Source organism: Hemiscyllium ocellatum, chromosome 7, assembly GCF_020745735.1.
Source record: "Hemiscyllium ocellatum isolate sHemOce1 chromosome 7, sHemOce1.pat.X.cur, whole genome shotgun sequence".
NCBI classification, from domain to species: Eukaryota; Metazoa; Chordata; class Chondrichthyes; order Orectolobiformes; family Hemiscylliidae; genus Hemiscyllium; species Hemiscyllium ocellatum.
In genome coordinates, this window is record NC_083407.1 from 64,412,700 (window position 1) to 64,437,603 (window position 24,904).

The 24,904-nt window shown below is 37.8% G+C and overlaps 1 protein-coding gene across 4 annotated transcripts in view; it reads right to left on the minus strand.

The window, feature by feature from the left end:
* Positions 1-24,904, minus strand: part of LOC132817112 (electrogenic aspartate/glutamate antiporter SLC25A12, mitochondrial-like) — a 130,043-nt gene that overhangs the window by 93,750 nt on the left and 11,389 nt on the right. For 3 of the 4 annotated variants that reach the window (XM_060827289.1, XM_060827291.1, XM_060827290.1), the window contains exons 3-6: positions 23,007-23,149; positions 16,336-16,451; positions 7,111-7,250; positions 2,345-2,491 (exon numbers count right to left, since the gene is read on the minus strand). In XM_060827289.1, coding sequence (XP_060683272.1) covers positions 2,345-2,491; positions 7,111-7,250; positions 16,336-16,451; positions 23,007-23,149 — 546 coding nt within the window. Of the gene's footprint in view, positions 1-2,344; positions 2,492-7,110; positions 7,251-16,335; positions 16,452-17,478; positions 17,609-23,006; positions 23,150-24,904 lie in introns of those variants that run through there. The other variant, XM_060827292.1, reaches the window with a different exon arrangement.

Sequence of the window (24,904 nt, forward strand, 5' to 3'; positions counted from 1 at the left end):
CTAAAGATGGACGAGGGAGATCCAGTAGATGTAGTGTACCTGGACTTTCAGAAAGCTTTTGATAAAGTTCCACATAGGAGGTTAGTGAGTAAACTTAGGGCGCATGGTATTGGGGGCAAAGTACTAGATTGGACTGAAAATTGGTTGGCTGATAGGAAACAAAGGGTAGTGATAAACGGCTCCATTTCAGAATGGCAGGCAGTGACCAGTGGGGTACCGCAAGGATCCGTGCTGGGACCACAGCTTTTTACAACATATGTTAATGATATAGAAGATGGTATCAGCAATAACATTAGCAAATTTGCTGATGATACAAAGCTGGGTGGCAGGGTGAAATGTGATGAGGATGTTAGGAGATTACAGGGTGACTTGGACAAGTTAAGTGAGTGGGCAGATGCATGGCAGATGCAGTTTAATGTGGATAAATGTATGGTTATCCACTTTGGTGGCAAGAACAGGAAGGCAGATTACTACGTCAATGGAATCAATTTAGGCAAAGGGGCAGTACAGAGAGATCTGGGTGTTCTTGTACACCAGTCAATGAAGGTAAGCATGCAGGTACAGCAGGTAGTGAAGAAGGCTAATAGCATGCTGGCCTTCATAACAAGAGGAATTGAGTATAGAAGCAAAGAGGTGCTTCTGCAGCTGTTCAGGGCCCTGGTGAGACCACACCTGGAGTACTGTGTGCAGTTCTGGTCGCCAAATTTGAGGAAAGACATTCTGGCTATTGAGGGAATGCAGCGTAGGTTCATGAGGTCAATCTCTGGAATGGAGGGATTACCTTACACTAAAAGACTGGAGTGACTGGGCTTGTATACCCTTGAGTTTAGAAGACTGAGAGGGGATATGATAGAGACATACAAGATTATGAAAGGATTGGATACTCTGGCAGCAGGAAACATGTTTCCGCTGATGGGTGAGTGCCGAACCAGAGGACACAGCTTAAAAATACGGGGTAGACCATTTAGGACAGAGATGAGGAGAAACTTCTTCACCCAGAGAGTGGTGGCTGTGTGGAATGCTCTGCCACAGAGGACAGTGGAGACCCAGTCTCTGGATTCATTTAAGAAAGAGTTGGATAGAGCTCTCACAGATAATGGAATCAAAGGTTATGGAGAAAAGGCAGGAAGCGGATACTGATTAGGAATGATCAGCCATGATCATATTGAATGGCGGTGCAGGCTCAAAGGGCTGAATGGCCTACTCCTGCATCTATTGTCTATTGTCTATTTTATTTGCTCATCAATTTTTTGGTTGCTCTTTGCGGTTTCTTAACACAGCTGAATCTTCAACTTTATTCATTTTTGCAGTATTATAAGACTCTTCTTTTAATCTAATACAATACTTAATTCCAGTCAACCACAGACTGTTTAGGATGGATACCTTGAAGACTTTTCTTTTTTCAGGGACACTAAATCTGGGGTACATTGTTTAAGAATCAGCGGTCTCTCTCTTTTAAGGCAGACACTAGGAAAATAGTTTCTCACATGAGAGTTATTCACGTGGAGAATTATTTTCCCCAGAAAGTAATGGAACTTGGGTCTAAACAACTCATAAAAAAGTACAGCTGTTCACAATTAAAACAATGACTCGCATATTAAGTTGTCTTTGTAACAAATTTGTGCATCATGCACAGGAATAGACACACTGTTTACAAACATGCTCCACATGAAACCAACTCCAAATTCAACATTTTAATGTCTCACATTGGTGGGAATGAGGAGGAGAGATCTATTTAGAGGTAAAGGCAGAAAGACCAAAAATTTTTAGGCTCAACAATGAGCCCGCTGTGTGCATTGACACATTGTAATAAGCCTGATGGCAGAAACTAAACATCCATTGTCCTCAGTTACAAAATTGAGTTATCTTCTTGTCAGTAATATGGTTTCCAACTAAGTCCTGTTCAGTTAAAAAACATCCATTGACACTTGTCATTTGCTTTCACCTACTTGTTTTTAAAAACATTGAGTGTCTCTCAGCTGTAGTTAATTCTCAGTGTCAGGTTAGATCATGTAAATGTTGATTTGATCTGCACTAAGACAGAAGTATTTCAGGAAACTGATTCCAGTGAAAACTCAAAGTACAAAGTAGATTTTTAATAGGTGTATTTCTGATACACACATGATGGCAACTCAACAAGTGTGCAAGCCTTCATTGGACAAAACTAATCTAAAGCAACAGAGAACCTTTTTTTTGTAAATGTGAAGAATTTTAAAATTATTAAGATTGATAGTATTCAATATAGAAGCTAATTACTTGAACAAGCTTTCCATTATAAAACAACATCAAGGTTGCATTCCAAGCTCTACTTTTGGGGGGAAAAATGTCTGCTAATTTCACTTACTGAGACAAGGTTCTCTTCAACAAAAGGAGTTAGCATGTGTGAACGAATAGTAACCATAATATCACTGAAGTCTAATGCCACAATTGTGCCACTTTTGTTTTTGTCCTTTTGTGCAAAGGCTTGTCTTGCATGTTCTAGCTGTAGCTCCTGCAAAAAGAGAATCAAAAATACATGCATTTAAGAAAAACATTATTTCACTCTTGGATTAGAGCCATCACTACCTTTGGGAATCAGAACAACTTCCGTAAAGGACAATATCAGTAATAATAAACTGAGAACAATAAAATCAAAAGATTCACTCCAACATCTGTACCCAGCATATAAAATGTAAATTAGCTGTCACTAAATCAAACACTGAAAAGTTCACCAGTAATTCTACTATCCTTTTGACACGACCATTGTTTTACAAATTAAAAGAAACATCATTTATGGCCATTTCTCAGGATAAGGACGGTTACCTTTCACATGTCCAAAGATGGGGCATTTCTCATGTTATGTCCCACTGTGCATTACTTGTTTGAGTCAGGACTTATTCTTTTTGTTTTCATTTTTCTTCCTCTTTTTGTCATAGCTGGGTATCAAAAGTTTGGAATTCTTGACACAGATTGCCTCCATCTGTTTCGGTCAAGGGTAAGCATCTCCCAGGAGTGGTTGTTAAGATTGCATTTTCTCATATAAAAGCAAAGTAGCGTAGATACTGGAAATCTGAAGCAAACACATCAAATGCTAAGAAAAACTCAGGCCTGGATGCAACGGTGAAGAGGGAAACAGGTTTAATGTTTCAAGTCCGTTATGACCTGAACTCAAAAAGTTGATTCTATTTCTCTCTCCACAGATGCTGCCAAACCTGCTGAGTTTGTTTAGATTTTCTGCATTTCTTCGTGTTGACTTTCATAATATCCTTGAAGTACTTTGTCCTTCTCTGCTGTGCCTCTCCCAACTTAGCTGGGAGAAAACAACCTACTTTGAGTCTGGTATCTGACATCCAAACTATATGATCAACACAATGAAACTGTTGGCAGATGGCAATAGCCTCCATGCTCATGAGACAGCAATGATGCTGATGCATCATTTTGCACTTTATATGCAAGATCTTCTGCAGGTAGTCTGGATGGTATGACTCCTGTTTTTGAAGTACCTCCTATGCTTTGCTCATATTTCAGCACCAAAATGTAAGGTACGGATTATGGCTCAATGGTAGATTATGGGCTTATTTTCAGATTTGATGTTTAAATCTTCAAACGCTTGCTTCCATAGATAGCCAAAAGGATGCACCAATAGATTTCAGGTAATTCTGGATTGCTTTGTCAAATGCCAGTTATCTGTTAAAGATAGTTTTCAGGCACTCATCAGGAATCCTGCTGATCAGTGGGAGTCAGTTGTGCACACTGGGAACTTGCTGAATGAAGGACTTTGCTTTTCTGAATACTGAGCCCAAGTCCCAGGTTTGCAATGGTTTTGGTAATTAAGTTGATAAGTCTCTGAAGGTCTGTTCCCAAAACAGCAGTTGCGCACAATCATTAGCATAATGGAGCACAATACCAGAAGTCAGGCTGGTCTTAGTTTGATTGTAGTCAGTAATTAAATAGTTTACAGGTCATTCAATAAACAAACTGCACTCTTGTAGGAAACTTGTCTCTACTCAATGGACCATGGCAGCTCAGAAGATAAAAGAACAGAGACAGTCTCACAATCATGTTCAACACTTTTGTAAACCTCAAATGGTTAAAGGATTAGTTGCAAAGGGTCACTTGCTCATGCACCATGAAGCCGGTGAAGGATGACAAATTTTGAAGGACATCCACACTTCAGCAGAATCCTATAGATTCTATACACAATTTACTGAGCTTTGGCATGTCAATGAAAAATGCAATAAAGAGGATTATGTTGCTTGTGACTTTTTTTAAATTGAAAAGCTGCAAAAGTCATGTCAACCATGTCATTTAATGACCCAAACCAGTGCGGATTTCTTGAGTATTCTCTCAGCAAATAATGAGCCAGTTCAAAAAGAAAAAAATTTGTAATGATCTTTTCCTGCACTGGACATCATGGTAATGCCTCTGCACTTGCTACTTTGATTTGCTCCTCCTTTTTGAAAATTGTCATAATAATGGCATCTCCATCATTCAGGAGCTCCTCTTCATTCATGACTTGTAGAACATAAAGCAAAGATGTTTATTCCTCAGTCATGTACCTAAAGATTTGAGTGGGAATTCCATCGCTCCCTGATGCAATGCTGTTCTTTATTTGTGCCTTCGCTTTCATTACTCCATGGGCATCGGCAAATTTCAGAGCTTGTCCCCAACTGGGTGTTGTGGTTGGAATTGAAAATACTTGTCAACAATGAATCCTTTGCATCTTCAAAATGCTCCCTCTGACAGGTGATGTTTCACTTTTCTTGATCAGACCTCCCAAACCTCTAGGCCGCAGAGGAGATTGTCCTGTACTGAAAACACAAATAGTCTTTGTGGCGGTGAAGAAGCCACAGCTTCCATTCATGTCAGCATGATGTTAAATTGCTTTTGCGTTGTGTACCCATTGCCTGTTCCTCATGTTGTTATGCTGCTTTGTGCCTCTGTCGGCAAATCCTTTATTTTGAGTTTTGAACATTCTGCCAGCACAGAAACGCTAAAGCTTACAATCAGTTTGCTTTACAAGACCATAACATACAGGATGCGAGGTGCCGGTGTTTGATTGGGATGTACAAAGTTAAAAATCACAACACCAGGTTATAGTCCAACAGGTTTATTTGGAAACATGAGCTTTCGGAACGCTACTCCTTCATCAGGTGGCTTTGGAATAGGATCATTTGCGATAATTTCAGTGTCTTATGATCCTGTGGGATCTTCCCTCTAGCGATTCCTGAAAGATCACCAACAACTCTACAATCTTCCTCAGTTATTTCCTTCAAAACTCTGGGATGTAGTCTATCTGGTCCAGGTGATTTATCAACCTTCAGATCTCATTAAGATCCTGATCATCCTCATTAAATCAATCTGGAATTTGCATCAGAAAAAATCAAGTACATCTTTGCAGGCACTAATGATACTGAGTTCAAGGATAGTTAAACACCAGGGACATTCATTTTCTGTTCTCTTCTGAAGTTAAAAAACTTTTCCCTCCCAGGTATTCTTGGAATTGGTCTCTTTTGAATGGGTCTTTCAAAGTTTCAACATCAATCTGATGTGGACGTGTTTTCAGTTGTATTCATCTTTTGGGAGCCAATTTAATGGATATGATTGAATGCAGTGATCATTCCAGTCGTCACCAGCTTCTATCAATGCTGTGGCAACATGAATATCTTTGCAACTGCGAGCACAGAAAGCAACATGATCAATCAGGTACTCATGTTTAGATCATGTGTATTGCCATATTTTGCACCTGTTCATCTGCTGGAACAGGATAATGATGCTGAGCTTGCATTCTGCTCATGTGATGAGAAGAATGCCATTAGTGTAGGCATGCCTTTCTCTGTCAATAATTTCATTCCAGATTGTAATCAGGTCAGGTTAGGTACAGAAATCTTTCCTAGGTTTGTTGCCGTATCTAGAACCGAGACATATATATTTGAGACAAAGTCATGAGGCAACCGTTGCTTTGTAGTGGGAATTCTTGGAGCTCATTGAACATTTTGTTCTTAGTCATAAAATCAACTGTGAACTTAAAAAAGATTTTCTTCTTACTTTCCCTTCATGAAGAAAACAAATCTGGTTCAATGTTCCTCGAATTCTCCATCTCTTTGCTACAGAACCTGAGTAAGAAACGGTTTCCTAAAATGAAGACATGCCTCCTTAGGTCCTGTATCATTTCAGTTACCATGAAAACTTGTTGGGAATCCCAGAAATGACCAGCAGGGAGTACTCTCACAAATAAGCCCTCAACTGCAGAACATGTGCAGAAAGATGTGCACTTCAGAATATCTCAATGGCTGTTGCAGAAGGAAAAACCACCCAATACAAACAAGTTGCCAAGATAAGACTATATTTTCAGAAAAAACAAGAGTCACATAGACTAATAAGTCCATTGCCTGTTAACAAGCATGAGCCTGACATAATTGGATTTTGATGCAAATAATGTCTAAATGCAACATATTTTTAAATAACTAGGATTAATTTCAAGTTAAGGCTGACTGTTTCAAACTATGCAATTTCTTCAAGTTATATATACACAGGTTTAATCATTTTGATAATCAAGTGACTTTGTACAAGACTTCTTGAAACAAGACTTGTTTCACTTTAATTAGGAGTTAGAAATATAGTCACTATTTGTTCAGTGCTGCTTAAGTCAGAATCCTGGAGCTTCCTATCTTGTAGCATGCGAGGGTACCATTACAAATGAACCAAAGCAGTTCAAGCTGGCAGCTCAACACCATTTTCTCAGGGGCAACAAATATTGAACGAGCCTGTGATATCTATGTCCCATGCAAGTTTTATATAAATCTACTCAAAGAAAGATTTTATATTTTTCTCTTTATATTAAAGCAATATACAAAATTTTAAATTATCCTGTTTAAGGTAGAATTCAATAATGATAAAAATCACAAGCAAACCATGTATTAGTAGAAAACATACAACATATTAGGAGCTTACTTTGTATGATTAAAAAAGCACAATATTTATAAAATGCAATTAAGACAAGGAGGCAAAAACAAGACTACTTGGCGAAGGTCAGTGGGAAGACTAAACACAGGCATACATCTAATACGCGGATCAGATCAAATAATGTCCCCCTTAGGTGTAATACAATTGGTTGAGATTATTACTTGCCTGCAAAAACTGTGTAAATTCAGAGTATGAAAGATTCTTTTTCCTGTCAAAGCCAAAGTGCAGCCGAATAAACTCACAATCCCAGTTGAAAGGAATGTGATGATGCATAATTGTCTGGCTGAAGATCTCTTTGATGTTTTCTAAGAATAATTTTGAGAAGGTAGTCAGGACTTAAAGAAATTACAGAATAAAAATTACATGCATTAGCTTCTTAAAAAGTTACAATACGTTTAGGTAATAGCTAATGATAGAGGCAAATCTATCAAGGACATTTGCACATCAGTGATTGAGTTTGTAGAAATAAGAGAGGAGCACTAAAAAAAATTGAATGGTTAAAATCCCAAAATAGCAAAGCATTTGTCACATTATTTATTGTCACTAGATCAGAAAATTACCCAAATACTTCTGCTGACAGTGCCCAATCAAATCACTATCAGTCAAGAACGATCACATTCTTTATAATATATTCTAGCATTCGGCACAGTGGGCTCTTCCTCACCTCCAAGCTAGAAGGCCTGGGTTCAAGTCTAATTTGCTCTATAAGTGTGATAACATCTCCGAACAGGTTAGTTAGAAAATATTTTGACTATATCATTTCTCTCTACTCCTGATTTAAGGCAAATTGGACTGTAGCTCTCAGTTTTCTCTCTCTCTCTTAAATAGTGGGGTGACATGTACTACTTATTCAATCTGCGGGAACTTATGGAAGATGATCCATAATGACCCAATGTATCCATTATCACTATAGGTATCTCATTCAACACACTGGGGTGTGGAATATCATGTCCTGGGGAACTCGTCAACCTTCAAACCCATTAATTTCTTTTAAAATCATTTTACTTGTACCTTGGAGATCTAAGTTTGGAAGGTTTCTTGTTCCTTTTTCAAAGACAACAAATATAAATGACCATTTGGCTTCTCTGACTTTTCCTCCATTAATCATTTTCAATTCTTCTCATTGCTTGTAATGAAGCCACATATGCCTTTAACAAACATTTTCGTTCTGGATGTAGGTTTACTTAGTGAGCTGGAAGGTTCGTTTTCAGATGTTTCACCATCATAATAGGTAACATCCTTAGTGAGCCTCCGGATGAAGCACTGGTGGTGTGGCCCGCTTTCTATTCATGTGTTTGGATTTCCTTGGGTTGGTGACGTCATTTCCTGTGGTGATATCATTTCCTGCATCTCCCCCTCCCAGGGGTGGTAAATGGGATCCAAGTCAATGTGTTTGTTTGTAGAGTTCCTGTTGGAATGCCATGCTTCTAGGAATTCTCATGCATGTTCTCTGTTTGGCTTGCCCTAGGATAGATGTATTGTCCCAGTCAAAGTGCTGTCCTTCCTCATCAGTATGTAAGGATATCAGAGAGAGTGGGTCATGTCTTTTTGTGGATAGTTGATGTTCATGTATCCTGGTGGCTAGTTTTCTGCCTGGTTGTCCAATGTAGTGTTTGTTACAGTTCTTGCATGGTATTTTGTAAATGACATTAGTTTGGCTTGTTGCCTGAATATGGTCTTACAAGTTCATTAGTTGCTGTTTTAGTGTGTTGGTGGGTTTGTGGGCTATCACGGTGCCAGGGGGTCTGAGTAGTTTGGCAGTCATTTCAAAGATGTCTTTGATGTAGGGGATAGTGGCTAGGGTTTCTGGATGTGTTTTGTCTGCTTATTTGGGTTTGTTGCTGAGAAATCGGTGGACTGTGTTTGTTGGGTACAGTTCTTTTTGAATACATTAAATTATAAATTCCAGGATGCGGACAAGAAAGATTTCTTAGCAGCATTAGAAACAACACTGAAAGACATCCAACTTCATCCAGAAGCTCATTGAAGACGTTACCTAGTATGGTGACAAAATATCCAAAAATGAACCTTCCAGCTCAGCGAGCAAACCTACATCCAGAACCTGAGTTACAAATCCTCTCAAATATTTTCATTTTAAATACTTATGGAAACTTCTACCTTTTAGGTAATTGCATTTGCTCCTTTTTTTAAATCAATTTCTTGGTCCTCAGCTCAGCTGAACAGCTGGTTTACAATGCAGAGTGACGTCAACAGCACAGGTTCAATTGCTGTACATGCTCCAGCTACCATGATGGAATATCCTCCTCAATCTCTCCCCTTACCTGAGGTATGGTGACCTGACAAGTTAAACCACTACCAATCATCTTGCTCCAATGAGACAGCAGCCCTCAGGGACTATGGCGACTTTACTCTTTACCCACCTATTAATCCCATCCTTTAATCAACAACACAACACCTCTTTTTCACCTGCCTTTCCTAAAATCACAAATATGGGTCATTCGCGATTTACAAACATTCTACTTACAAACGCTCATACATGAAAATGAAGTGCCATACAAGGCTGTATTAATTTTAAAGATTAACATGCAAATGTTTCCTTGTACTTCTGAATGCCTATTTTATATTGTCCTACATTGTGTTCTAACTTGAATATAAATCAGCTTGCCAAAGTACTCAAGAAGAGAACACATTTGCAAGCCTGTACCCTTGAATCCCAAGTTCGCAGTCCTGGTTGCTCTGCAATCATGTTTCTGCAACAGCGATTAGATTATACCCGTCTTTGTGCCTTTAAATCACTGACCATGCTGTGAATGCTGCGTGCTTTCAGGTTGGAGTGCCTTTAACATTACTTTATACTCTAAACTTAGCGGATGCTTGGTTTTATTTTGCGTAATTTCTTTCATCGCTTCTCCAGTTCCCGTTACCAACTTTACTTCCTTCCAATTTAGCTGTCTAACAGGATCCTACCCCCATAACAAGCTACTTCAAGTGATCATCAACAGCACTTATCAAATTCCCATGAGAAGAGATTTAACCAATAGATCCTCTAACTTGAAGAGACTGGGGGCATTCTCGTGAAGTTCGCTGATGATACGAAGTTAGGTGAACAGGCAGGTAGTTCTGAGTAGGTGGGGAGGCTATAGAAAGATTTCGACAGTTTAGGAGAATGGTCCAAGAAATGGCTGATGAAATTCAGTGTGAGCAAATGCAAGGTATTGCATTTTGGAAAAAGGAATACAGGCATGAACTACTTTATAAATGGTGAGAAAGTTCATAAAGCCAAAGTACAAAGGGATCTGGGAGTGCTAGTCCAAGATTCTCTAGACATTGACTTGCAGGTTGAGTCCGTGATTAAGAAAGCAAATGTAATGTTGTCAATTATCTCAAGAGGGTTGGATGTAAAAGCAGTGATGTGCCACTGAGACTTTATAAAGATTGGTTAGGCCTCATTTAGAATACTGTGTCCAGTTTTGGGCTCCACAACTCACAAAGGACATACTGGCACTGGAGAGTGTCCAGCTGAGATTCACACACATGATCCCTGGAATGGAAGGCCTAACATACGATGAACGACTGAGGATCCTGGGATTGTATTCATTAGAGTTTAGAAGGTTCAGGGGATATCTAATAGAAACTTAACAAGATAATGCATGGCTTAGAAAGGGTGGACGCTGGGAAATTGTTTCCATCAGGCGGGGATACTAGGACTCGTGGGAACAGCCTTAGAATTAGATGGGGTCAACTTAGAACAGAAATGAGGAGACATTTCTTCAGCCAGAGAGTGGTGGGCCTGTGGAATTCATTGCCGCGGAGCACAAAATATCTTCATGGCAGAGATTAATAAATTCTTAATCTCTCAAGGAATTAAGGGATACAGGGAAAGTGTGAGTAAGAGGTGTTGAAAAGCCCATCAGCCATGATTGTATGGTGGAGTGGACTCAATGGGCCGAATGGCCTTACTTCCACTCCTATTTCTGATGGCCTTATTTCTATGCTCGCTGGTAAATAACACTGGGAGTAATCCTGAAATTGTCGCACATGAGGTCTTGCTATTTAAATTCTTTTGCTGCTCCCTAAAATCAAGACCAAACTGATCCCTCTTCTACCCATTTTTTAAAAAATTCATTTATGGGACCGAAGGCATCACTGGCTAGGCCAACGTTTATTACCCATTCCTAATTGCCCCGAGGGCAGATAAGATTCAACCAAAAGAGAAATGCTGGAAAATCTCAGCAGGTCTGGCAGCATCTGTAAGGAGAGAAAAGAGCTGACGTTTTGAGTCTAACTGACCCTTTGTTAAAGCTTTGACAAATGGTCAGTTCGACTAGAAACATCAGCTCTTTTCTCTCCTTACAGATGCTGCCAGATCTGAGATTTTCCAGCATTTCTCTTTTGGTTTCAGATTCCAGCATCCGCAGTAATTTGCTTTTATTTTTTTTAAGATTCAACCATATTGCCATGGTTCTGGAATCACATGTAGCCAGACCAGATAAGGATGGCAGTTTTCTTCCATAAAGGACATTAGATGGTTTTGTCCAACAATTAACAACAGATTCATGGTCATAATTTGATACTTAATTCCAGGTTTTAATATTAAGCTTAAAATTCCACCACCTGCCATGGCAGGATTCAAAACTGGATCCCCAGAACATTATATGGATTAACAATCCAGCGATAATATCACCAGACCATCACCTCCCTCATGATTTCTGACTGATCAACAATCCCAAAAGGATATCCTGTGCTACTGCGTGACATCCTGGAGCTATCCTCAAAATAAAACTGATACTTTTCAGGCATAATTTCCTTTTCATGTAATTATATGCCTTCGTCTGATCATATTATGATTTGCTAAATGCATTGTTCAAAACTTCCTTCATAATTGATTCCCACACTGTATAATCTGGTATAACACAACAGTTGGGTTCCTCCACAACCTCGCGCTACAGAAAATCGCGCTGTAAAAGATAATCATATCCATTCAATAGAAAGTTTGCATTATCCGAACAGCATCGATAATTCATCAACTTTGCCAGTTTGCATTGACAAAATGCGTGTTATACCAGAATAACCTGTAACTGGCTGGTTTTATTCAGCCTTCTTTCCTGAAGAGCAGCTGTTTCACTGTAAATTTTCTGTGAGCAAATAGAAATAATTTTAATGCTCTAAAATCTTGGCAAGTTTAGAAAACCATAACATGCACTTCCACCATCTTGCAGCCACCTCTTCTCAAATGCTATGATGTAAGGATTTAGTCAGTCTTCATTGTTTCGGCTCATACTAAATACATTAGGTTCCAATTTTTTTTGTTAGCTCCTCAGCTGCCCTATATTTCTGGCATGTAACTGGAGAGTTCTAACGTGAAGGTAGGCACAAGATATGTATGCAATATCCCTGCAATTTCCTTATTCCTCGTAATAATTTCTCCTGTCTCTGCCTTTAAAAGGACTAATATTTCCCTCAGCTACTCTCATTTTAACAATTTCTTATAGCTCTTACTATTTGTTTTTATATTAAGGGATATTAATTCCAGTTTTTCCCCTTTCATAATTTTTGGAGGCCTTCCAGGTTCTGAAACATTTCCCGTCCTCAGGCTTGCTACTATTCCTAATAATACTCTTTACTGCCTTAGCATATGCCAGATAGATTTTTCTCGCAGTGCTTTTTTTGCTTTTTTTTAAAATAATTTTTAATGCATTTTTGTTGAACATTTTTAATTGCTCCTTTAAATGCATAGAGTCAGAGAGATGTACAGCATGGAAACAGACCCTTTGGTCCAACCTCTCCATGCTAACCAGATATCCCAACCCAATCTAGTCCCACCTGCCAGCACCCGGTCCATATCCCTCCAAATCTTTCCTATTCATATACCCATCCAAATGCCTCTTAAATGTTGCAATTGTACCAGCCTCCACCACTTCCTCTGGCAGCTCATCCCATACACGTACCACCCTCTGCGTGAAAAGGCTGCCCCTTAGGTCTCTTTTATATCTTTTCCCTCTCACCCTAAACCTGTGCCCTCTAGTTCCGGACTCCCCAACCCCAGGGAAAAGACTTTGTCTATTTATCCTATCCATGCCCTTCATAATTTTGTAAACCTCCATAAGGTCACCCCTCAGCCTCCAACACTCCACGAACAACAGCCCCAGCCTGGTCAGCCTCTCCCTATAGCTCAAATCCTCCAACCCTGGCAACATCCTTGTAAATCTTTTCTGAATCCTTTCAAGTTTCACAACATTTTTCCGATAGGAAGGAGATCAGAATTGCATGCAATATTCCAACAGTGGCCTAACCAATGTCCTGTACAGCTGCAACATGACCTCCCTACTCCTGTACTCAATACTCTGACCAATAAAGGAAAGCATACCAAACGCCTTCTTCACTATACTATCTACTTGCGACTCCACTTTCAAGGAGCTATGAACCTGCACTTCAAAATGCATTTACCACTGTTTATTTACCACCATCCCTTTTAGTCTAATTACCCAAACAACTTCAAGATTCTTGTTTGGGATTGAATAAATGGCTCTCAAACTTACATTGGCATCAAACTGTATTATGTTCGCATCTTCCAAAAAACCTTCATTATGAAATAACATATTTCTCGACTATGAAAGACTGAAATATAGAACTATTTTGACATTTCTGCACCCATTCATTTATCATATAATTCTTTAGAAGGTAAAAATCAAAAGGTCAAAGAGAACAGTGGAGTATCTGCTGTTTCTTGGAAGCGTAAGTAATTTCAAGTGAAGAGTCTATTGGAGCTTTCAGAAGAAATAAGAGGTGAATTTTAAGATTCTTAATTGCTGCCAAACAGACTTGGATAAGTTCTAGAATCAATGCTATTTAAACAGCTTCTGGACTGTGGAGCTGTGTGTTTTCACAGATCTATATAAGTGTTGTTAGATAGGCATGCAGCAGAAAGCTGTAAGGGACAAACCTTAAAGCAAAACCTGCTAAAATCTCTCTCAGCAGTTGGAAAACAGGATAACAATTCAAATATCAAGACCCCTAATTATTTCCTATCTATTTGAATCTAAACTCTGAGCTGAAGATTTTTTGTCATTCTGCAACTGCAAAGAAGTTGATCTTGTTGATTCAGGGACCAAAGGAACTGGGAGAGGTCAATACATTCTAAATCTGTGCCCTTGACTTAGTGACTTTTCTTCCCCCTTTTTCATTCCAACCCATAATTATGTCTGCAGAGCTGTGTAACTTGTATGTGTATGAATCGATGTGTTTGAAACCAAGAGGAAAGTATACTTCTTAATCACAGTTTAGTTGTTAACCATTTTTGCAACTTACTTAAAAAAAAACTTGCTTTTCATAAAGGAGTTATTTTTGAGTTTGTTTAAACCACCAGATGGACATTTCTTTTTGTAGCACAAAGATGATAAATTTATTATTTTGGTGATTCATTAAGACACTTCTCCTTTTGGTATAATCCATGGACTAGGAGGACTTAATTACCAACACACCACTCCCATCAGAGCCGCTATGCTCAGTTTCTATATGGGCCACAACACTACTAATCCTCCACCTCTTACTCAATTGTCTACAGCCATGAAAATGTGTCCATAAATCCTTGACCTGGACAGACAACATAACCTTCAACAGTTTTGCAGCTACAATCTATCCCCAATTATACTGTTCCCACACCATCACATTGCATTTTTTGTTCTACCCAGCTTAAGAGCATCCAGCAACTTACTTTGTTTATCGCCCTACAGTTCTTGTTCTTATACACAGAGAAGGCAAGTATTTCTACCTGTTGGTCAGAATCAAATGCTGAGGCTCCTCCGTTACTATGTGTTACACCCCCACACCTGTTGTTTCACTCAATCACAGTCATACCCTTCTGTCTCTGATATTTAATCAACTTCAAATTTCTACTTAACCCAAAGTCTGTAACTGCCTACAGAATAAGGCATCCAGATAGCTCTTTTCCCTCCCAACATCCATAATCGTATTTCTATGTCTGCTGGAAATCCTTTCTGCTCTTTCTCCTCAATGTATCCCCCAAATAAGTACTAGCACTACATTTTCTAGTTCTCCACTCTCAATCTATTCTGCCAATCCACCTCTACCCCCTCATTTCTTGCCCTTTATCTTGGATGCTTTGCCAATTTTTAACATTCCAGTAGACTTTCTCACATGTACTACTAATGTGGTCATCCACCAGTATTCTGACTTTGCAGGCCAATACACTGCCTGTGAATCACATAGATGAATGCAAAAAGGATAGCGCTGATCGTTGTTCCTTCCAGTACTGGTGGCTCATCATATGTATTAAAAGCAGTTTGGGTTCCAATCATATACAAATTAGTATGAGGCAAACCTTCCAACCATCTAAAGGAATTTGTAAATTCAATTGTATTATCTATTAAAAATTTTGTTGGTAAGCCAAGGCCTGTGCCTTTTCATGACTTTGCTCACTACAATCCATCTGTCTACCTTATTTACCAACATGGATACGCTAAACCCGGTCACCATATCTAGAAAATGTAACAGATAGGCATTTCAATCATTGTCCCACGTCTTTAATCTCTGGCTACTACTCTTATCTGTAGAAGTCAAAAAACATTTCTTGGAGCTTTTAACGAGAAATTCCCAGTTTCTCAAACAGACAATAATAATGTTCCTCAGCTCCCAAATTTGAAATTTAGCTTGGCTGTCTGAAGATACACCAATTCTCTAACACCCTTGAGATCTCTCACCTCCCCTTTTGCAGGTTCTTTGAGCCTGCAAAAATCAGGAACCTGCCCACCATCCTTGATCAGATGGTGGAACAGAGCTGAAAACGTGTTGCTGGAAAAGCGCAGCAGGTCAGGCAGCATCCAAGGAACAGGAAATTTGACGTTTCGGGCATAAGCCCTTCTTCAGATGGTGGAACAACCTGTCATAACACAATCAAGACAGCCCTGGTGCAACACTAGAGTCCTGAAGCCCACAGTAAAAGCTTTAGCAGTTGTCACACGGAAGGTTGTGAATTGTGGAATAACACTCGACACAAATTTGTCACAAACAAATGACAAATAACAGCCTCTGGTTGCAAAGTATATTTTTTGATTGGTGATGAGAATCGTGACAACAAGTAAAGTTTAGGGTTAAAGTCATACTTGCAATCTACAACTAATGCTTGCTTCTTAAGTTTTGAAACGCTACTCAAATTGGTGTTTTATGAACATTGATGCTTACTCCAAGGAATTCTCCACAAAGTAATAGAACTTTCTGTTCCATTTTATTTAGTTATTCATGCAGTCTGTACTATTGACATTTATATCCAAGTGAGTAGTTATGAAAACATGCTAAAACGCTGATAACAGCATGCCTGCAGGTTAAACACTGCAATGGGAGGAAAAATAACAGGGTAACAACATCAATTAATTTTAGTATTGCACTTATACTGTATCTTACAGTGCTTACCAAATGTTACTTCTCCATTGCCATTCTTGTCAAACAGCTGAAAAGCCACAATAAACATGGCATCAGGAGCACACAGAACAGATTCAAATGCCAGAAACTCTTGAAAGGAGATCAACCTACAATTGCAATGCATAAGTTATCAAAGAAGGCTAATCAAAAATTGAGATACTTGAAGCAAATTCTGTTTGTTTCTTTATGTCAAAATAAAGAGTACACTTTTAAATCCATTGCTGGATTTTCAGTATAAAGGTGCCTATATTAATTTGATATTGCCAGAATTACAACATTAGCAATTCCAACAAATACACATTTAAAGAAATATCAACAACTCATGCTTCCCATTAGGACTGGGTGGTAAGTGAGTCGATCAGATTACAGCAGAATTCCTGTTCAGCTGCAACCTGGTCACCAGTACACAATGCATTGAGTCAAACGAGATTAATCATTTCATGTAGTCAGAAAATAGACTGAAGAAGAGGTAAAATGGTTGGATTATGAATTCCAGATTTTTTTGCCCAATAATACATTCATAATGCATTCAAAATGTTAAGCATACAGCTGACCACTTGTCTAAAAATGTGTAAAATTTACAGCAAATGCCCAACATCAACTACAGTGGTAATCTAGAGCATGTCACAGATTCTCAGAAAAGACATTTTAAATGCTTCTTAATTCACTTTTGAATAGACAATATTTAATAAAGAACCTATTTCTGAAGAAAAGAGAGCTATGCACGGTTGTATTTTACAAAAGTGGAAACAGTTTTTCCAAGATTTTCACTTTATCCAGGATCAGGGATCAGCATTGTTTGGCAGGGTGGAAGCCAAGCATTGGACACTTTTTTGACATTTATACCTTACTCCTAATCCTGACCATAGTAGTTCACACCATTACGTATGAACTGTTGAATCAGTTGTGTCACAAGTTATTTAATAATTTACTGACCATGACAAAGCACTTAAAATCATAAAACTGCACTCGTTTGTTACATCTGTTTCCATCTGTACTATTTAATCATTATTTCAAAACTTGAATTGGGTGGTTTTTAACCACTTAAATTTTTAGATAAAAATTGGTTTTCAGTTCAATTAACTGCATAATAATCTATCCTGCAATATGGATCATACCCTCTTAAATAGTCACCTGTCAGACAAAGCTGGGCTGCCTGCTTACGACAAACTGCTGCTGAATCCTAACTCTCAGTAATGGCAGCCTTCACAAACCTTGGTCTTCCTTTCAATCAACACATGCTGATTTTCGACATCCTGTTGCACTGATATAAAGCATATGTCAGAATTCTTCACTTCAAAACAGCAAAACTAAACTGCACTTCAACAAAAAAAAACTTAAGGAAAAGGTAGTCACATATCATTGCAATGGGATTGCTAAAATATTAGTGGCACTGAATATACACCATATGGTATATTACTCAACTATTTTCTAATATTGCTGAGTTTTTATGAAAGCAATACACATTGCAGTTCTTCAATTGTGAATGATCTATAACAATAAATATTGACAGTACAAGCAATGAACATAGACAAAGTTGACGGCAAAAATATCTAGCATTATTCCCAATTTTAAACAGTGCCATGCTAAACATAAGTTATATAAACATTGTCAGTAGAGACAAGAACTTTCCAGAACCAAATGTAACATGAAATGATTATCAGATTTTTGTACAAAAACATTAGTCCCTTTCCATTCATATTTAACCTTAGCATATTATAAAGAACTTGCTTTGCTTAAAAAAAGTACCCTGCATTTCTTTCATATCAATTTTTTCAAATTCTGGATGTCATCAACTAAATGAATATTGAATTGGTGACAGAAGGAAAAAGGAATTCCTCTCCATATTCAGACTGCCAGGAAAAAATTATCATTCACTGGAGCTAAATACATTTTGATACACATACAGCATAATTTATCGACTTCAGTTTTGTAGAAGAGGTTTCTGCTTCATATCAATATTAAATAAAAACTTCAATCTGGATAAAAGCACTGTACATGACACATTGCTCAAGGAGCACCATCTCACATCTTCATACTGATCCAGCAGTAGCTGCACTGGAGTCAAAACAATTGTAGAATAGAGCAGCAATGGGCCCTTGTTCTTCTCAGAACCACTTTAACCTATCTACAATAAATAAACTTGGATAGAAAGTATGTACTATATTACTCTCGCTCTTTTCATATCATACTGGAGGCGAGGCAGGCCCCAGGAATTACTTCAGCTGGGACAGTGATCAAATCTGCATTGTTTACATTGCCCTGTATCACCAGGTAGCCAAATGTCAGGAAACACTAAATTACAGTACAGCACCAGTGCATACGCATATACACGTGGTAATGGAATCTCTGAGCCAACTGAGGTCAAAGTGTATCCAATCCAGGTCCATGGGTTTGTGGGGATAGAAAATAAACCAATGAAATATTGTATCATAAAAATTTCTGATCACCTAGAATGAGAAATTTGTAGTTTATGAAAAATTAAAAATGGCTGCAATTGAAGCATATTCATTTAATTCTTTGTACACTGGACTGTGCATTAGCTTTGCTTTTCTGTCCAAGCATAATTAATTACTGGCTTTCTAACAAAACATAACTCTCATTTAAGGTCTGACAATTAGTTTAAAATTCTGTTTACTTCCTGCCACCATTGCATTAGGCTGCATAATTATCTTCAGATCCAATTAAATTATTAATGACTCTCCAGCTTGTCTTTATTTGTCCTGAAAAGTTAATTTAACACTGTTTGCTACAAATGTCATTCATATATCTAGGATAAGACTGAAAATTTTATTTGATAATCAATTCCTTCATTGTTATAAATTGCAATGAATGTAAATGGGATGTTATCCTTTACTAAAAGACTAATGACATTTTTCAGCAATTCTATAGAGCTCTACTAAGACCACACCTGGAGCACTGTACACTCTGGATATATTTCTAACTTACAGATGGTGCACTGAAAGCACATTAAATTGATTCCTAGAATCAAAAGAGTTTGTGTAGAATAAGTCTCACTGAAGTTTAAAAAGTAAGAGATGGTCTCATTGAAATATACAAATAAAAATTCTTAAAGGGCTTGACAAACTTAATGTTGCAAAGTTGTTTCTCCATGTTATAGCATCTAGAACAGGGTTCACCAACTTTTTCACTGGGGGCCACATTTCAAAAGGTCTCTCGTGAATGGCCTGGAGGGACGGGTGGGAACAATGAAAGTTAAGCAAGTTAGATTTTACAACAGGGTGAAAGTGAGGACTGTAGATGCTGGAGATCAGAGTCGAGAGAGTGGTGCTGGAATAGCACAGCAGGTCGGACAGCATCCAGGGAGCAGCAGAAGCAACATTACAGGCATAAGCCTTTCATCAGGAATGTTAAGTTTTACAATTTAGTTGAGAATTCAAATAAGTAATTGTTAAAAATGCCCACTAAAACAATGCCAAACTGCAAAACCATTTTCGACCCTATCTCAGTTCAGAAACTGAGATGAAGACAGAATAAAACTAGGCCAGAAGCCCGAATAATTCAGGAATGGAATTGGGACCAGGACCAAAAACTTTAAAAATTAATTTAACTAACAGCAACTTTGGTTTGCATCTCATAACACACACTCTGCACTGGCGTCAGCAGAATCCATGGAAAGTGGGGATTGGAAGTGGACTGCCTTTCAGCCTGAATTTTCATCCTCTCCTACTCTGCTTTGAGAAAAAAGGCTTTTGGGGAAGGAGGTTGTATGAATAGCTCAGAAACATATACACACTCACCCAGATGGACTCAACCACAATGATTCACTAACTTAACAACATGCCTGCACCCATCTGCTCGCCAAATTCCCCATGCTTTCTCAGTAATTCATTCACTAATCCATTCACAGCCAGAAGATTGCCTGATTAATATCACTGAAGGGACATCTGGTCATGAAGGTACAAACACATCTTCTAATCAACATGACTGCTGCTCTTGAACTTCCCACTACCATTCCTGCAAAGGCCCGACTCTTGTTCTTCTAACCACCTGGCAGCCAGTTACATGGCTCTCATTCTTCTTCGACCAAAACCACTGTTTTACAATCCTCCAAATCGCCATGCCACAGACTCACACTGTGTCTCAAGGCCTCAGGCAGATTTAAACTAATCATGTTGAAACACTTGCTACTCTGCCAATGACAGTGTTTAGTGAACCTATCAGCATCAAATACAGGAGAGAAACACGCTGATTTGAGGAACAGTTTTTGCAAGATCTTCCAGTTACACTTAGATATATAACTGTTTCATAGCATAGAACTTGAAGTCTCCTGGGAAAAAAAAATTTTGCTCATATACACATCAAGGCATCTTGCAAATTATCCCAATGAGTACAAGATGAAAGGTTCTGACAAAAGATGCATATTATCATAACTAACATTATTTTGAACAGCTCAACAGACACAGAGGATTCCTCAGCAGAGCTCTATTGGACGAGCCTGGACTAGAACTGGGATTCACAGTTTCAGGATAAGGGGCTGGTCATGTATGACTAAAATGAGGAGAAATGTTTTCACCCAGAAGACAGTGATTCTATGGAATTCTCAACCCTAGAGAACTGTGGATATCCAGTTGAAGATAATCAAGAACAAAACTGATAATTTTTTGGACACTAAAGAAAATCAAGAGACACAGTGATACAGCAGAAAACTGGAGGTGATGCAGATTTTATTGAATGATGGAGAAGAGCCCTGGAATGTATGGCCTACTCTTGCGCCTAATTTTATGTCACAAATATTTCATTCGTTAAGTTATATGGCTCGATTAAAAAGTATCAGAATATTATTTTGACTTTTTTCTTTTGGATATTTTCTGATATTCTGCCAATTTACCCTGAAACCTTGTTTCACTTCGTTACATCCAGTCTGTCTTAAAGTTTTATTAGAATTCACTTCACAATCAATTAATATGTGCTGGTTCTTCAATAAATATCCTTAGAAAATAGGAAAAAAATAGAAAAAGTCATTTTAAATACTAGGCTAACTTTTACTGAAATACAAAATTTTAATTAAAACTGTACAGTATTTATGGGAAACAGCTGATCAGTAATTTTCTGTTTGGAATTTCCACAGCAATTTATTTATCCATCTGTTGTCATTTTATGCACAACTATTTATAGTGCCAACATTTACTTGCTTTTACTTGCTTTAGGCCTAAAGGCCTACCAGCAGAAGCACATCATTCAGCCCATCAACCGCTCTGCCATTCAATTCATGGCTGATCCGATAATCCTCAACACTACTTTCCTTCTCTTCACTATAATACTTGATTCCTTTACTGATTAAAATATAAGTGTTTGCATTCCACGGGATAACTTTAAAAACTCAAATTAGCTTGACATAACGTGACATGATGGCATCCTCCGGTAAATGAACACAACAAACCTCTTTTAAAGCTGATATTTGAAAGAAGTACAACACACCGTTAACGTATCTGCTGAATCAATTCAAAACTTTTGATTGTTTGACTTCTCACTTTAAAGAAAGCTTTGCAGTGTTTTCATAATTGTCAGATATCTGCTGAGTTCTAATCAGGCAGTTTCTGTATTAACTGCAGTAATATGATGTGACACTACAACATTCACCTTGCAATATAGTGAAGATTTAGCCTTATCCAGGGAAAGCAAGCTGAAACAGCAGACGCGATGGAGTGCTAATCTCAATCAAAAGGAGAAAGCACTTAATCAGGAAGCTACAGTCTTCTTTAGTAACAATAATAAGTGATAATTTGCATATAGAACCTTCTCTAAGAATTTATAAAGCAATGACATTTGTCAGCAACACAAACAGAACTGAATAAATGCAAAAAAAAACGAACAAAATCTTAATGGCTTCAGAAATTCAACCAGTTGTGATTGCTATGAATGACAACACTATTTTAAGTAACTGGTGCTCATTCACCAACATCAAGCTTCACTTGAAATGTCACAGCATTCAAGGTTATGGGCCTAATGTTTGAAGGTGGAATTAGTGCAGATTTAGTGCAGCTTTGACAGTAGAGATTTGATGGGCCAAAGGGACTCTTCTGTACTGTATGATTCTGCGAGAGTGAATATTTTATAAAAGTTTAAATTCTTCCAGATTAAGAGAAGCAATGTGAATGACATAATTCAGCAAATCTGAGTAATTTTTAATTTCTTATAAATATACTGCACTGAAAACATGAAAAAAAGATTAATGGCCAGGTTTGCAAAATGACAGCAACTTATCTTTCCTATAGAATTTAAAGCTAAAAGTTAATCTCACTAAATCCTGGTGAAAAAGCAAATGACACACACTTCTCTTCAACTCAATAAAAAAGCTTTCTGGAAAAGATTCCCACTCTCTAAATTCTGATCATTTAATTATATGCATTTATTTAAAACTGAACAAGAGCAGAAAAATAAGTTATAAATTTCTTTGTAGAAGTTGACAGCTTAGTTATCATTTTCCTGGACTGCAATTGGTTGTCCACAACCTTGCTTTTGGAGTTCATACGATAATGACAAAACATCACAAATGATCAATTCTTTATCATCACCAGGAACATTTTGTGCTTAATTTTGCACAACTATAAACAAACATCTTTCAAAATGTACAGAAAGAGTGCGAGAGAGAGACATTTTAGATTATTTCGCAAATTAAAAGTTAAATTTCACCTTACCCATCTTTAGTTTGGTCAGCCACGCCAGCTAGAAGCTGTACAGTCTTGGGGTTGTAATGTGGATCGGTGTGTAATCCCAAATATTTCTGCACAAAATCTGTTGGAGTCATGTAATGCTCCCCATCCTTGGTGACACTACAAAACTGAAAAAAAAGTAAAGATAAAATAATAATATTTGCTTTGTTGGATGTATGTAGAATTGAATGGGACAACCTTTAATGCACATTACGCCAAAAAAAAGGACAACGCAGCTATTACCAAAATAATATGCAGCATTACAAACAAAGTTTAAAAGATTATGAAGCTTTGGAATGTGGCTTTAAGGCAAGATAATGGAATTAAAAGGATCACAAGACCTTCTCTGAAATCTGCCAACAAGCTTGGGTGGCTTAGTTGTTAAAGATTCAAAGAGGGCTGGGTCTGCTTTTTGACACCTTAGATAATGGCATGTGCATGTGTGTTGACTGCGTGAAGACTCCAAGCCTTACAGGGAGGTTTAAGAAAGGTCAAGTTTTTTTTATAACAATTGGATTTTAAGAGTAGACCAAAAGGAGACTGGCAAACACAGCAAGCCAGGCAGCATCAGGAGGTGGCGAGGTCAATGTTTCGGGTCGAGACCCATCAGGATGGGCCAGAGTAAAGGCCACAGCGTGCCATTACGCTATGATGTTATAGCTTTTGTTTTTAAAAAAGACAGCTCTGAAATTTGAGAAAATTAAAAATCACTGCACCAGGTTATAGTCCAACAGGTTTATTTGGAAGTACTAGCTTTCAGAGCACTGCTCCTTTATCAGGTGACTAGTGGGGCAGGATCATAAGACACAGAATTTATTGCAAGATCACAGTTTCATGCAATTAAAACAATATAGAACAAACCTAGGTTACTTTTAAGTCTTTCGTCTTTCAACTGGGTTGCAGGTTTCAGTTAATATGTAATTTTCATTAATATGTAAATCCCAGAACTACTTTGAAGCCACATTCTCGAGATAACTTAAGGTTTGATTAAAAAAAAGTGACATCTCAGCTCAGACAATGCATTAAAGGCGTGGGATTAGAGTTCATCTGTATCCCAAACTTGAGTCAGACTGGTTCTATTTCCAAAGTAGGAATTTATGAAATGTTATATGGATTGACGACCTGCAGATTGTGCACTTTTTGAGCGAAAATAGAATCTATCTGCAAATACATTGCCCAAAAGGGAACATTTATTTTCATTCATTTGTTCCTTTGTGCTCTTCTACGGAAGCTTTTGCAACATATTTCAAGTTTCTAACTAGTTCACCGTTTTCTTCTCTCCCTTCATCATTAATGTCTTGGTCAGACAATACTGTATTCTAAAATCCTTCCATTTGTCAGGTTTAGTACTTTTGTTATGAACAATGCAAGCATCTTTCAATTTACTCAACAGATAACTCCTTGATGGCTATGGACAGACCACTTTCTCATGGGTTTTTTGAAAAGATATACAGCTATTTCAATTTACAAATTGATTCTCTAAAGTTTTTTTTTAAAATTTACAGCTTCCCAAACTTCTAGAGCCAATTCACCCTCATACTTCAGTGTTCAGATTTGAGATCCTAGGTTTAAGCTTGACTGAATCACTCAAAATCAATGCAAAACAGCTAAGATGGTTACTTAAAGTGTGTGCTGACAACATACATGCCTGAATTTTTTTGCAGTTAACATTGAGAATAAGAAACTGAATATACTAATATGTCATGTCCAACTATAAAAAAAATTACCATATGTGGAAAACCATATATCCAAAAATAATGCATTAGTACTTATCTTCTTTTGCAGTAATATCTACCTTAGATATAGGTGAAGTAAACCTACTGTCTGAAAACTATGAGTGAGAATTCCAATTTAAGTTTTTAAATAAGTAAACTTCAATATAC